This window comes from Polypterus senegalus, chromosome 12 (assembly GCF_016835505.1).
Source record: "Polypterus senegalus isolate Bchr_013 chromosome 12, ASM1683550v1, whole genome shotgun sequence".
In the NCBI taxonomy this organism is placed as follows: Eukaryota; Metazoa; Chordata; class Cladistia; order Polypteriformes; family Polypteridae; genus Polypterus; species Polypterus senegalus.
This window is the reverse complement of record NC_053165.1, coordinates 122461210-122473246: the sequence shown is the minus strand read 5'-3', so window position 1 is coordinate 122473246 and position 12037 is coordinate 122461210. Positions and strand designations below refer to the sequence as shown.

The following is a 12037-nucleotide window of genomic DNA, read 5'->3' as shown; positions in this document are numbered from 1 at the left end:
GATTTTCTGGCTCTAATAGAGTGTTCCAGGTTACATCCTATTTGGCTGTACCCAGCTGGACAAATAATTAATTCCATTATCATGGCGTAGAAGTAACAACTGGATTAGATTCAGTTTTGGAAAACTGAAGGTGATCACTACATGAACAATTTTATACATATATAACTATTTAATTTTCTGCTTCTGTTATTTACACAGGAAGGTCTGACGGCATTACATTTTGCTGCAAATGGTGGCCATGATAGATGTGTGAAGCTGTTGTTGGAGTCTTCTTGTGACATTAATGCTGTTACAAACGTGAGTCAAGTCAGCAATAACTTTGTCAAATGCTTTTTGAAAGTCCAAATAAATTATTTATGATTTGCTTTTATGTACCAATCCAGTTAGCAGATATACCTGTTCAGAAGTATAACAAAGCAGTATGCAGCATTGTCCTGGTGTGAACACATGCTGGATATTATCTGGAATATTATTTTCATAAAAATAGTCTTAATTTATTCTGATTATTCTTTCCATAATTGAATCCACAAGTAAGAGGTAATAGCGGTAGTAGTAGTGTCAAATTGCTTATAATTTCTAGGATGCATTTTGTCTATTCTTGTGGACTCTCTAAGATTATGTAAATAAAGGCAATGACAGAAAATTGCAGTAAAAGTGACATGGCCTTTAGGGTCGCAGGAGGTGGGAATCTTTCTATTATATGGCCCACCCACATTCACATAGAACCTTTGCACATACAAACCTTTGTGGATATGGTATGAAAAACAAGTATTTGGAGAAAAAAACACAGATTCTTACTTTTGCATTTTAAAATCTTGACACAAAACCCATTTTACTCCCGAAAGACTTACTCCTTTTAAATTCTTCTTTTATATAGAGTATTTTTATTAACAATGTGCTGCACAATTTTATTCAAATTCTACCTCTACTACTGGTACTTTCCAGAAAAACAGAGACAGGCCTACACAGTGACCTTTAAGACACCTTTATGCAGGTAACACTAAAGATTGTCTAGAGCCTAATATTTATTTCCACTGGAAAATAAACAGGAACACAAACAAACATTTGGGGTAGCCCTGTATACTTGGTAATATCTGGCAAACTGAAGCAAAAAAAAAACCAGTAATATCTTTACAGACGCAAGTCCAAAACAGAACTGAGAACTTGGAACTAAGATGGATGTTACATAGGTGGTAGGAAGCAAGAGAATGGCTTAACAGGACTGGAGGTGGAAAGGATGTTTTTGATAGGCAATTCATGGAAGTGGAAGTGATGTGTCATAGGATGTAGGTTCTTCAGTTAGTCTGCTGAGGGACAGAAGAGAGAGTGTAAGAATACAGCACCAATCCATGGTCTTGAGGAAAAACACATTAATTCAAGCCTGTAAACTGTCTCCCATGCGTATGTGTGTGACACATATTGGCTTTAACCATATGTTAAAGTTAAATTCATCCATTATCCAACCCGCTATATCCTATATACAGGGTCACGGGGGTCTGCTGGAGCCAATCCCAGCCAACACAGGGTGCAAGGCAGGAAACAAACCCTGCGCAGGGTGCCACCAGCCCACCACAGGGCACACACACACACCAAGCACACACTAGGGACAATTTAGGATCGCCAATGCACCTAACTTGCATGTCTTTGGACTGTGGGAGGAAGCCGGAGGAAACCCACGCAGACACGGGGAGAACATGCAAACTCCATGCAGGGAGGACCCAGGAAGCAAACCCAGGTCTCCTAACTGCTAGGCAGCAGAATAAATTGAATGATAAAATAAAGCTCTAACTTTTACAAGTAGCCAAAGTTTACACTGGGTGTTACAGACTCAAATCAAATGTATGTTTTTATTATATTATAGTAATAATAGCAGCTCACTACTCAAAACGCGCAGCGCCTGGACTCAAACCCACAACTTTTTGGTTATATGGCAGCAGTTCTTACCTCTGCACCATCCAATAATACATATCAATTTTCTGTCGAGTTTGGGTTTTTAACTCATTGACAGCAACATGTAAATTGAATGATTTTTTTTTTCTTTTTTATCTTGAATAAAACCCCACGTGTTTATTTGATATGTGTACGTGTACTAAAGTATTCACACATTATACACTTCACATCATTATTAGTATAACGTGTAAAAAGTTTCTGTTTCAGGTATGTGCTCCTCATTTTTTTGCCTCACATTTCCTGTTGTCCTACATTTACACAGATCGGTGTAGACATGGAACACATATGAAATGTATATATTCCAAAAACAATATATTATTTACCCTATACAACTCCAGGCACCTCACACCCGATAAACACACTTGAGCTTTGAGAATTTTGCGACTGACTTCAGCCCTGTCGGTGTGGGATGGGATAGCAGGCTGCTTGTGTTGATTGACACATTTGCAAAACAAAGACGCTGATGGAGAGGTGCAAAGGAATTTAAGGTGGCCCAGGATTATGACTTTTTTCGTAGGCTTCAGGGATTCTAGTGTTAAGGCTCATACCAACCACCTATTTTAATGTTACAGAATCGGCTGATTCAGATACTGATTCCGATGTTTTTTTTTTCTTTATCCTTTTAAAAAACTGTTTACACAAAGCTCCTGCATAACTGGACTCATAGAAGCCTTAATCCTATATCAAAAGTGTTAACTTTGATATTTATATAATTAAACTATAGACTACAGGTGTTAACTGTTCATTCTTTTATTAACAAAACTATCAAAATACCCGCGCTTCGCAGCGGAGAAGTAGTGTGTTGAAGAAGCAATGAAAAAGAAAAGGAAACATTTTGAAAATAACGTAACATGATTGTCAATGTAATTGTTTTGTCACTGTTGTGAGTGATGAGTGTTGCTGTCATATATATATATATATATATATTTACACACACACACACACATAAACATATATATATATATACATATCTATACATACATATACATACACACATACATACATACATACACACACATATATACACACAAATACATATATATATATATACATACACACACACATATATAAACATATATATACATATACATACATATCTACATATATACACACACAGCTATTTCAGATCAGTGCAATACGCTGCTTGTTAAAACGGATAACTCCCGCTTACGCAAGTCTGCGTGGATATTATGAACTATCGTATTTGTTCAAGTTCTATTTAAATTTTAAATAGAAGGAATTTTTATTTAGTCGACAGAAATATCTTTGGTAGGAATGGTAAAAACAGACAGGAATATTATTCGTGAATAAATCAACTCAAACCTTAAATAACTTAAAAGAACAAACATTCAAATTTCTTGACTCTTATGTAAATTTATATAAAAAATAAACTTAGATTTTAAATATCCCAAAAGATTTTGCTCTCCATAAAAATATATCCTTTCAAAATTATACAAATTCAAATATGAACATGCTGCATAACAAAACCTGGAAATATAAATAAAATGTGTTCCTTTCAGCAATAACAAATCAAATCATTCAGTTGTCTTTGCTCATATGTCATTTTAGAGCTGGACGCCTGGCATCTTTTTTTGGCAACAGGTTCGTTTATGTTTGGTGTGAGGTTCTGTGTTGTGGAGATTCTCAGGATGGATTGCAGGTGCTCATCAGTGAGGCGACTCCTGTGTGCTGTTTTGTTATTCTTTATCACTGAGAAGAGCTTCTCACACAGATATGTGCTACCAAACATGCACAAGGTTCGAGCCGCATGTAGACGGACTTTTTGTTCTTCAAAGTCACCAAAGCGCCGCAAACTCAGTGCGCCAGTTTATCAGCAAAGTGCGATTTGGGAACACCGTAGTGACGACTTGGTTTAACATTACTTGGCAACAGGGAAAGTTGCACTGGTGCATTTGTGTCTCCCATAAAAGCAACTTCACTTGAAATCACTTTGTGATTGTGCACGGGTAAAACGTCCGCTGAAGTGTCAGATTCTTATTTAATTCTTCTGCTTTCTGTATCTTCTGCATTGCATTCAGGTCTTTCAGCCTCACTGATGAGCACCTGCAATCCATCCTGAGAATCTCCACAACACAGAACTCCCTGATGTTTTGTCTCATAGTGCCGTCTTAGATTAAATTCTGTAATTACAGCCACATTAGCTCCACAAATGAGACACACGGGTTCAGTAAACATATACTCAGCCTCCCATCGGTTTTAAAGGCTCTATTTTCAGAATCAACTTTTCTCTTCAGCATCGTGTGAGCTAGCTTCGCAATAACTTGCAGCATCATAAGCTAGACTTGATTAACGCGTAAGTGTTCGCAAGGCAGCTGAAGCGCTGCATTATGGGATCTGTAGTTTATTGTGTTACCAGCGCTTCATATACCCGGCCATTAATAACAATAATACAGTATATAAAATGATCTCGGGCGGATATAATTACACGCCGGGCGGATGTGGCCCGTGCCCTTGAGTTTGACACATATGGACTAAATAGAACTTGAAAAGATATATTTTTCAAATGTGATCGCAATTCAGATAGAGTTGACGCAAGACTACAGCCTGCATGCCTCAATAAGTCATCCTCCCCTCGCTCTTACTTTTTACCGCTCATCTAATGAATACACTGAGTATGGCTTTACCAAAACAATCATTGATGGCTAATAAAGTATCCATTATTCGAGTATGTAGATCGATATATATATACATATATATATACCCGCGATCGCAGCGGAGAAGTAGTGTGTTAAAAAGCTAGAAAAGAAAAGGGAACATTTTAAAAATAACGTAACATGACTGTCAATATACAGTATTTGTTTTGTGAGTGTTACTGAGTGTTGCTGTCATCAATGATTTGATTATCATTATTTCTTTCAATCAGGTTCGTATTTGTAGGATGTGTTGTGTTCAAGTTACATTCCGTGTTTGTCAATCGCTGTAAAGATGACAGGTTTCATTCATCGATTCGTTTCTTACTGCATCAATAAACAGCTCGCTCTTCTTCTTTATCCGAGACCTGACACACTGCATGCACGGGTTTTTTACACTGTCTTCCTTTAGCGGACATTGACTTTTTCCACCGTGTGCTTTGTTTCCACAGTAGCTGCATTTATGAATATGCTTTTGCTGCCTTTTCAATTGTGTAATTCGGTTTTTGTTCAGCTCTTTGGAACTGTTGCTTTTATCTGTGCACTGCGCCAGTTCACGTGAGCACTCGGTGTACATGCATCGAAGTTCCCCAGTTGTGCTGGTGCCATCTCGTGCTATGTCCATGGCTGTATTTAATGTTACCTTAGTCCTGGCACTTAAAACTTTCTCTCGCAGTTTCGCTGAGTTTGTGCCAAACACCATGCTGACCATCTCATCTTCCTCTGCATAAGCACAGTCCTTAACCCGTGAATATTTAGTGGGAGTTTGCTATTGGATTGCCGCTGACGGACGGCCTTATATGGGCAGGCACTAAATTACAAACGCCAGCGCAGCCTGTCTATGAACTTAATTTAAAGTGTAGGTTTACATCGTGCTTTGTTTCCGAAGTAGCAGAACTCATCAATATGGTTGTATATGTCACTCGCTCGCTTCTTATTGTTTCGCTGCCTTCTCAATTATATAATGCATGTTTTCTTCAGCGCTTTTTGGAGGTCTTCCTGATTTTCTATGTACTGCGTGATTACGTGGGAGGCGTGATGATGTCACACGAAACTCCGCCCCCACGGCGTTCAAGCTCATCTCCATTACAGTAAATGGAGAAAAACTGCTTCCAGTTATGACCATTACGCGTAGAATTTCGAAATGAAACCTGCCCAACTTTTGTAAGGAAGCTGTAAGGAATGAACCTGCCAAATTTCAGCCTTCCACCCACACGGGAAGTTGGAGAATTAGTGATGAGTCAGTGAGTGAGTGAGTGAGGGCTTTGCCTTTTATTAGTATAGATTAAATTCTGTAAGCTTATTTTTCAGTGACCATAAAATCACTAAAATAAATACAGTTTCTTTAAAATACTTTAATAAAAGTATGTACAAAAATATGTATCCATAATACAAAAAATACATTTTTCATAATTATAAGCTGTCATGTTGTTTACTTTCTTCTGTTAAATACCTATCTGAAAAAAAGATTAATTGAAAAAAGTAGTATTCACCATTAATCAAACAAAAATATATATATTCTCACACAATTAATTAATTGATATTGTCAATTAAACTGCTTGAATGGAAATATACATTCATTTAATCATTAATTGCACTAAAGCTTTTTTTGCTTAAAATATACATTTATTATATTTATATAGGTTTGTTTTTTCCTTCAGTTTAAAAGATAGACCTTTATAATTCTTTATTGAGGTTTATTTTTAAGTATGCATTACCATTTTAATGATGCAGTATTTGTTTCTTTTCTGTGGTTGCCAAAACTTATACAGTATGACACTGTGGAGGCTGGCCTGGACACAGACAGGCAGACGTTGTATAATCACCCACAACATATTTATTATACAAATGAATATTTACACAGGTGCACGCAACCCCAAAACTCCCCCAAAGTCCATGCCTTCTCAATGATGCCCTTCTCTCTCTCAGGTCCACCTCCACTCCTCCCCTCCAAGATTTTGTCTCTCATCCTCCTGACTGCAGCCATCGAATGGAAGGAGGCGGCCCCTTTTATACACACCTGGACGTGCTCCAGGTGCCTCCCTATTAGCTTTCGCCGGCACTTCCCAGGCACACCCGGAAGCACTTTGGGTGTCCCTGGTCTTCTTCCTCCCAGCACTTCTGGGTGTGGAGGAAGTGCGGAGGGCCAGTGCTCCTCAGGCATTAGGGTGTCCCCTGGCGGTGACCACAGGCCCCTGTAGGGTTGAGCTTCCAAGCTCAGTTCCCGTGGTCCCCAAAGCCACCAGGGTGGTTGCCCCCACATGATCTGGGGGAGGCGTAAGCCCTCCTCCGGTCCTCCTGGGCGTCCTGGATGGGCACCACCCCCAGCCTCCTGTGACAACACGTACAAACAAATAATAAACACAATACAAATCTTTAAAAAATATTAATGAAATATTTATGAGATGTTTACCAAGAAGAAACAAGGCTAACATGCTAAGAAGTTTATAAGTAAAAGACACATTTTGCTGTTACACTAATAAGCCAGTTGTTTACTAAGAAGCAATTTCAAATTCTTCATTGTATTTTTTCCCCTAATTAAAACTGTTAACTGTTGTACTTAACATAGTTTGTGGTCCAAACAAAGACAAATGGTGTCCATTGTGATTAGAAGATAAAACAATTAAGTCTGAATTCATCAAAGTAACTTGTAGCAGGTTCCTCTAATTACCATGGGATGTCCATGACACACACAAGAACCTTGTACGCTAAGTAAGAGTTTAACCTAATAGAATTGGAAATTGATAGACCCTTAGCATTATTTTGATCCCATTTTCAGATGGTGACATTTGCAAACTAGGCATGAGAAAATAACCACCCAGACCAAATCAACACAATGAAACAAGCAGTGAATATATTAGAGAACTCCAAATATAATTATACATATATTTCCCCTTATAACATCATACAAAAAGAAAACAAAACAAATAATGATTTAAATGGGAATATCATTGAATAACCACCCCGATCATGGAGCTGGATTAGTGCAGTAATTAAGAAAAGAATTGGAGAAGAAAAGAGAAAAAAATAATACCTACTTACAGACAGTATATGGATATAACCAGCACATACATATATATGTTTACCCCACAATAAACAGACCCCTGTCCCTTTTTAACAAATAAGCTTCTTTGTTTATTTTCAAAATGATCCAATCTGCCTCGGTAATCCACAGTTAATTCCAGGTTAAATGAGAATTGAAACAATTGGTGCACTTTTCCTTTAAGGCAGGGGTGTCAAAACTTTTTTCACTCTGGGCCACCCACTAGAGGAGAGGTATATTGCCTTACCTCCTGTGTATTAATATAGCAAAATCAATCAAATATAGATAAATTATGCTTCATAATTGAATTTGCTTAAAGAAAAAACAGCATAACAGCTCTCCATTAATGGGTTTTTTATTTATTGTATTACAAAGTGCTCTCATCACATGCAACCGAGTAAAAATCAAAAGCACAAGCTTTATCTGACACTTGAAGTTTTAATTTGCAACCCAACTGCATTTCTGTTGAATTCCTGCATTTTCTCCGGGCACATTATTCCCGCAACTTTAGTGAGGCACTGTTTTATGAAGTCTCGTGATGGGCAGTGAGTTACACTACTTTGTAACTGGCTACCGTTATTGAGCTAGCAGACTAGCTGCCATTTGCTTAACTTTCTGTTCTCACTCAGCACCACGTGTAGGTCGGATGGTTGGTTTCGTAGTGTCGACATACATTATGCTCTTTCATCACTGCAATAATTTCATTGCAAATCAAATAGACACACTTGCCCTTGACTTCTAGGAAGAAATATTAATTTTCCCACCATGTCTGAAATTTTTCTGCACTCACTTGCTATTGTGCGTTTCTTTTGTTCTGCCATTTTTGGTAACCCGCAGCAAAATTGTTCTTTGGTTGCACTTGTTTGTGAGGATACTGCCTTGAACAGCACAGTAGCTCCGCCTTGTGTTAAACCTAAGAAGTACAATATAGTTAAGAACAAGTTTTGTGTGTGGGCCATATTTCATTATATTTTTAGAATTTGCTGCGGGCCAAAGAAAAATGGACCATGGGCCGCAGTTGGCCTGCGGGCCATAGTTTGGACACCCCTGCTTTAATGTATAATGGAGTGTTCTCAATGGTTCTGAACTGTATTCTGTCCTAGAAGCTGTTGATGGCCTCACCCAGGTGTCATGACGTTAAAGCGCCTCTCAATATGAAGCGGAATTTTGCAACAGAGTGAAGCTGAAGACTGCAATACCTCACAGAATGCCCTTCAGAGCACAACACATCACACACCCATGTAATGACGTGATTATCGTAATGCCCTTTCCCAGCGTCACTTGCATCATACCCTCCACGAGACAGTGTTGACGCGCTCATTGCACAGTATGCTGTAGCTGTACAAATTACAACAGTTTTCTATTTGGTCAAACATAAATAACTTCCAGTCTTATACATATGTTATCCAATCATTCTAAGCTCTTTCACGATTCTAACACTTTGCCGATATAAAGTACAGTTTTGGTTTTTTTTTTTACTATTTTGAATGGTTGTTCATTACGTTTTCTCCTGAAGTGTTACAGTATAGTAAAAGTAACAAATCTTATTACTAATTAGTGTTTCAAACGGAATGTACCTCAGGAAACTCATACTAATTTCATATTCCCACTAGCAAATTATACACATGTGAAACAATAATAAGCTTAATTATTTTTAGAAGGTTTACAAAAACAGCACTACATATAAAATTGGTTTTAAAATTGACAAGGAAACATTTTAGGAAACAGTAATTATATTTATTGATTTGATCCATCAATGTTTTCATTACTAAAAGCTGCATGTGTGAAATACTGTTTGTCATGTACATATCAATTGAAAGGCATATGATAGCCAGTAGTTTTAAGTTTTAAAAAAGTTTAAACAACTTTTCAGTTTGAGACGATCGTGATTGTTCTTAAACCTTTTTTGTGTAACATTTAAGTTGATTGCAAAGACCCAACTTATACCAACATAGACTCAAAACTGTCTTTGAGTCGTCATCTTTTTAAAATTTTGATAAATACCAAAAAGTGTTGCAACTACTACTACTACTAATAATAAATAGTGGGTTAGTTACAGTGTGCTTTCAGCAGGGAATTATCCCTAGGTGATCTTAACATTAAATATACAGTATTTATTGTCTTGTGCATACAGTACAATGATATTGTTACTTACTGTACATGCCTGTCCAGAACAGTGATAATATAATAAAACACAACAAATATATAGAATACAATTTACAGTATAGCTATATATTCAGGTATATTTCAAATATTTATACCTAGTCTTTTTCTTACAATGTTTCTTATTATGATTGGCTGTTCAGTAACTCTTTAACTAAAACAGTTTCTTTGAAGCCATACTTAGCGCCATTGGTTCTTTACTATTTGCCAGAAGGGAGGATTAAGAAAAACACTTGTGCAGGATGTGTAATAATCTTAGCAGAATGTCTATTAGATACCCTGGATAGAAGGCGGCGGGTGCCAGTAATAGTTTGTGGCTTTCACCATCCTCTGCAGTGACCCAAGTGTGTGTGCCCTATCAGAATGTAATGCCGCCAGTGAAGATGGACTCTAGACAGCACCTGTGAGACATCTCAGGAAGGGATTGGTGAACTTGGCAATAAACAAGACGTGCTGTTCCCTCCTCAATTCATCAGCGATTGTCACTGTACGAAATTTCCACAGCACCCCACAAAAACAAACCACAGCTTAATCCGTCCTCTGATGTCTATGACCTGCTCCTTAATTTTGGGCCATGAAAGGTCAGATTGTCCTGGGACCACTGAGTCAGCAGATAGACCTCTTGTCTGCAAGCCATTTAATCATTGGTGGTTCTCAGGCTTATGATGGTGATGTCAGTAGCATTTTTAATGATGGAGGTGATGTGGTGTCTGGACACACAGTCACACTGTGGGTTTAGCACACTGCCCCATAGTGTGCCCGGGTTGAGGGTGAGCATAGAAGATATGATGCTGGCAATCTGCAAAGCTGAGGTCTGCTCGCTATGAAGTCCAAAATCCAGTTCTGTTGGCACAACAGTGTTGAATGCTAAGCTATTGAATATAAACATAACTCTGTGAGAGCAGTTTTTACATTATCCAGATGTGCTAAGATGATATGGAGTACAAGACTTAACTGCTGTACCAGTATGCATCATGGAGATTGTGAAGTGGAGCAAAGTTATCTACTAAGTTAAAAGTAAGTAAGAAGCCTGAGTGAGTGTATTTATTTCTAAAATGAGTTATAACATACAACACCTAGACTTATGGACAGGAAAGGCATGAATAAACAGATAAGCACATTTTAAACATTACAAAAGATGTAAATCATGAAACACACATTCTCTCTCTCTCATACACACACACTATATATATATATATATATATATATATATATATATATATATACTAATAAAAGGCAAAGCCCTCACTGACTCACTCATCACTAATTCTCCAACTTCCCGTGTAGGTAGAAGGCTGAAATTTGGCAGGCTCATTCCTTACAGCTTACTTACAAAAGTTGGGCAGGTTTCATTTCGAAATTCTAAGCGTAATGGTCATAACTGGAACCTATTTTTTCGTCCATATACTATAATAGACTTCTGCTCGATGCCTGTAATTTAGTGCCTGCCCATATAAGGCCGTCCGTCAGCCGCTAAATATTCACGGGTGAAGGACTGTGCTTATGCAGAGGAAGATGAGATGGTCAGGGTGGTGTTTGGCACAAACTCGGCGAAACTGCGAGAGAAACTTTTAAGTGCTGGGTCTTAGCTAACATTGCACAAGATGGCACCAGCACAGCTGGAAACCTTCGATGCATGTACACCGTGCGGCTCACGTGAAATGACGCAGTGCACAGACAAATGCAACAGTTGCAAAGAGTGCTGAACAAATTACACAATTGAGAAGGCAGCAAAAAAATATGAAGCGTGTGATACATACAAGCATATTGATAAGTGCAGCTACTGCGGAAACAAAGCACACGGTGGAAAAAGTCAATGTCCCGCTAAAGGAACACAGTATAAAAAAAAACCCGTGCATGCAGTGTGTCACGTCTCAGATAAAGAGGAAGACGAGCTGTTTATTGATGCAGTAAGAAACGAATCGATGAATAAAACCTGTCATCTTTACAACGATTGACAAACACGGAATGTAACTTGAACACAACACATCCTACAAATACAAACCTGATTGAAAGAAATAATGATAATCAAATCCTTGATGACAGCAACACTCATAACACTCACAAAACAATTACTGTATATTGACAATCATGTTACGTTATTTTCAAGATGTTCCCTTTTCTTTTTCTTTAACACACTACTTCTCACAAGCTGGTATATATATATATATATATATATATATATATATATGTATGTATGTATATATATATACCCCGATCTACATACGAT

At 37.8% G+C, this 12037-nt stretch overlaps 1 protein-coding gene across 4 annotated transcripts in view; it reads left to right on the top strand.

Moving 5' to 3' along the window:
- Positions 1-12037, top strand: part of ankdd1a (ankyrin repeat and death domain containing 1A) — a 240330-nt gene that overhangs the window by 121695 nt on the left and 106598 nt on the right. For all 4 annotated transcript variants that reach the window (XM_039773347.1, XM_039773346.1, XM_039773345.1 and 1 more), the window contains one exon: positions 199-297. In XM_039773347.1, the coding sequence (XP_039629281.1) occupies positions 199-297 (99 nt within the window). The remainder of the gene's footprint in view (positions 1-198; positions 298-12037) is intronic.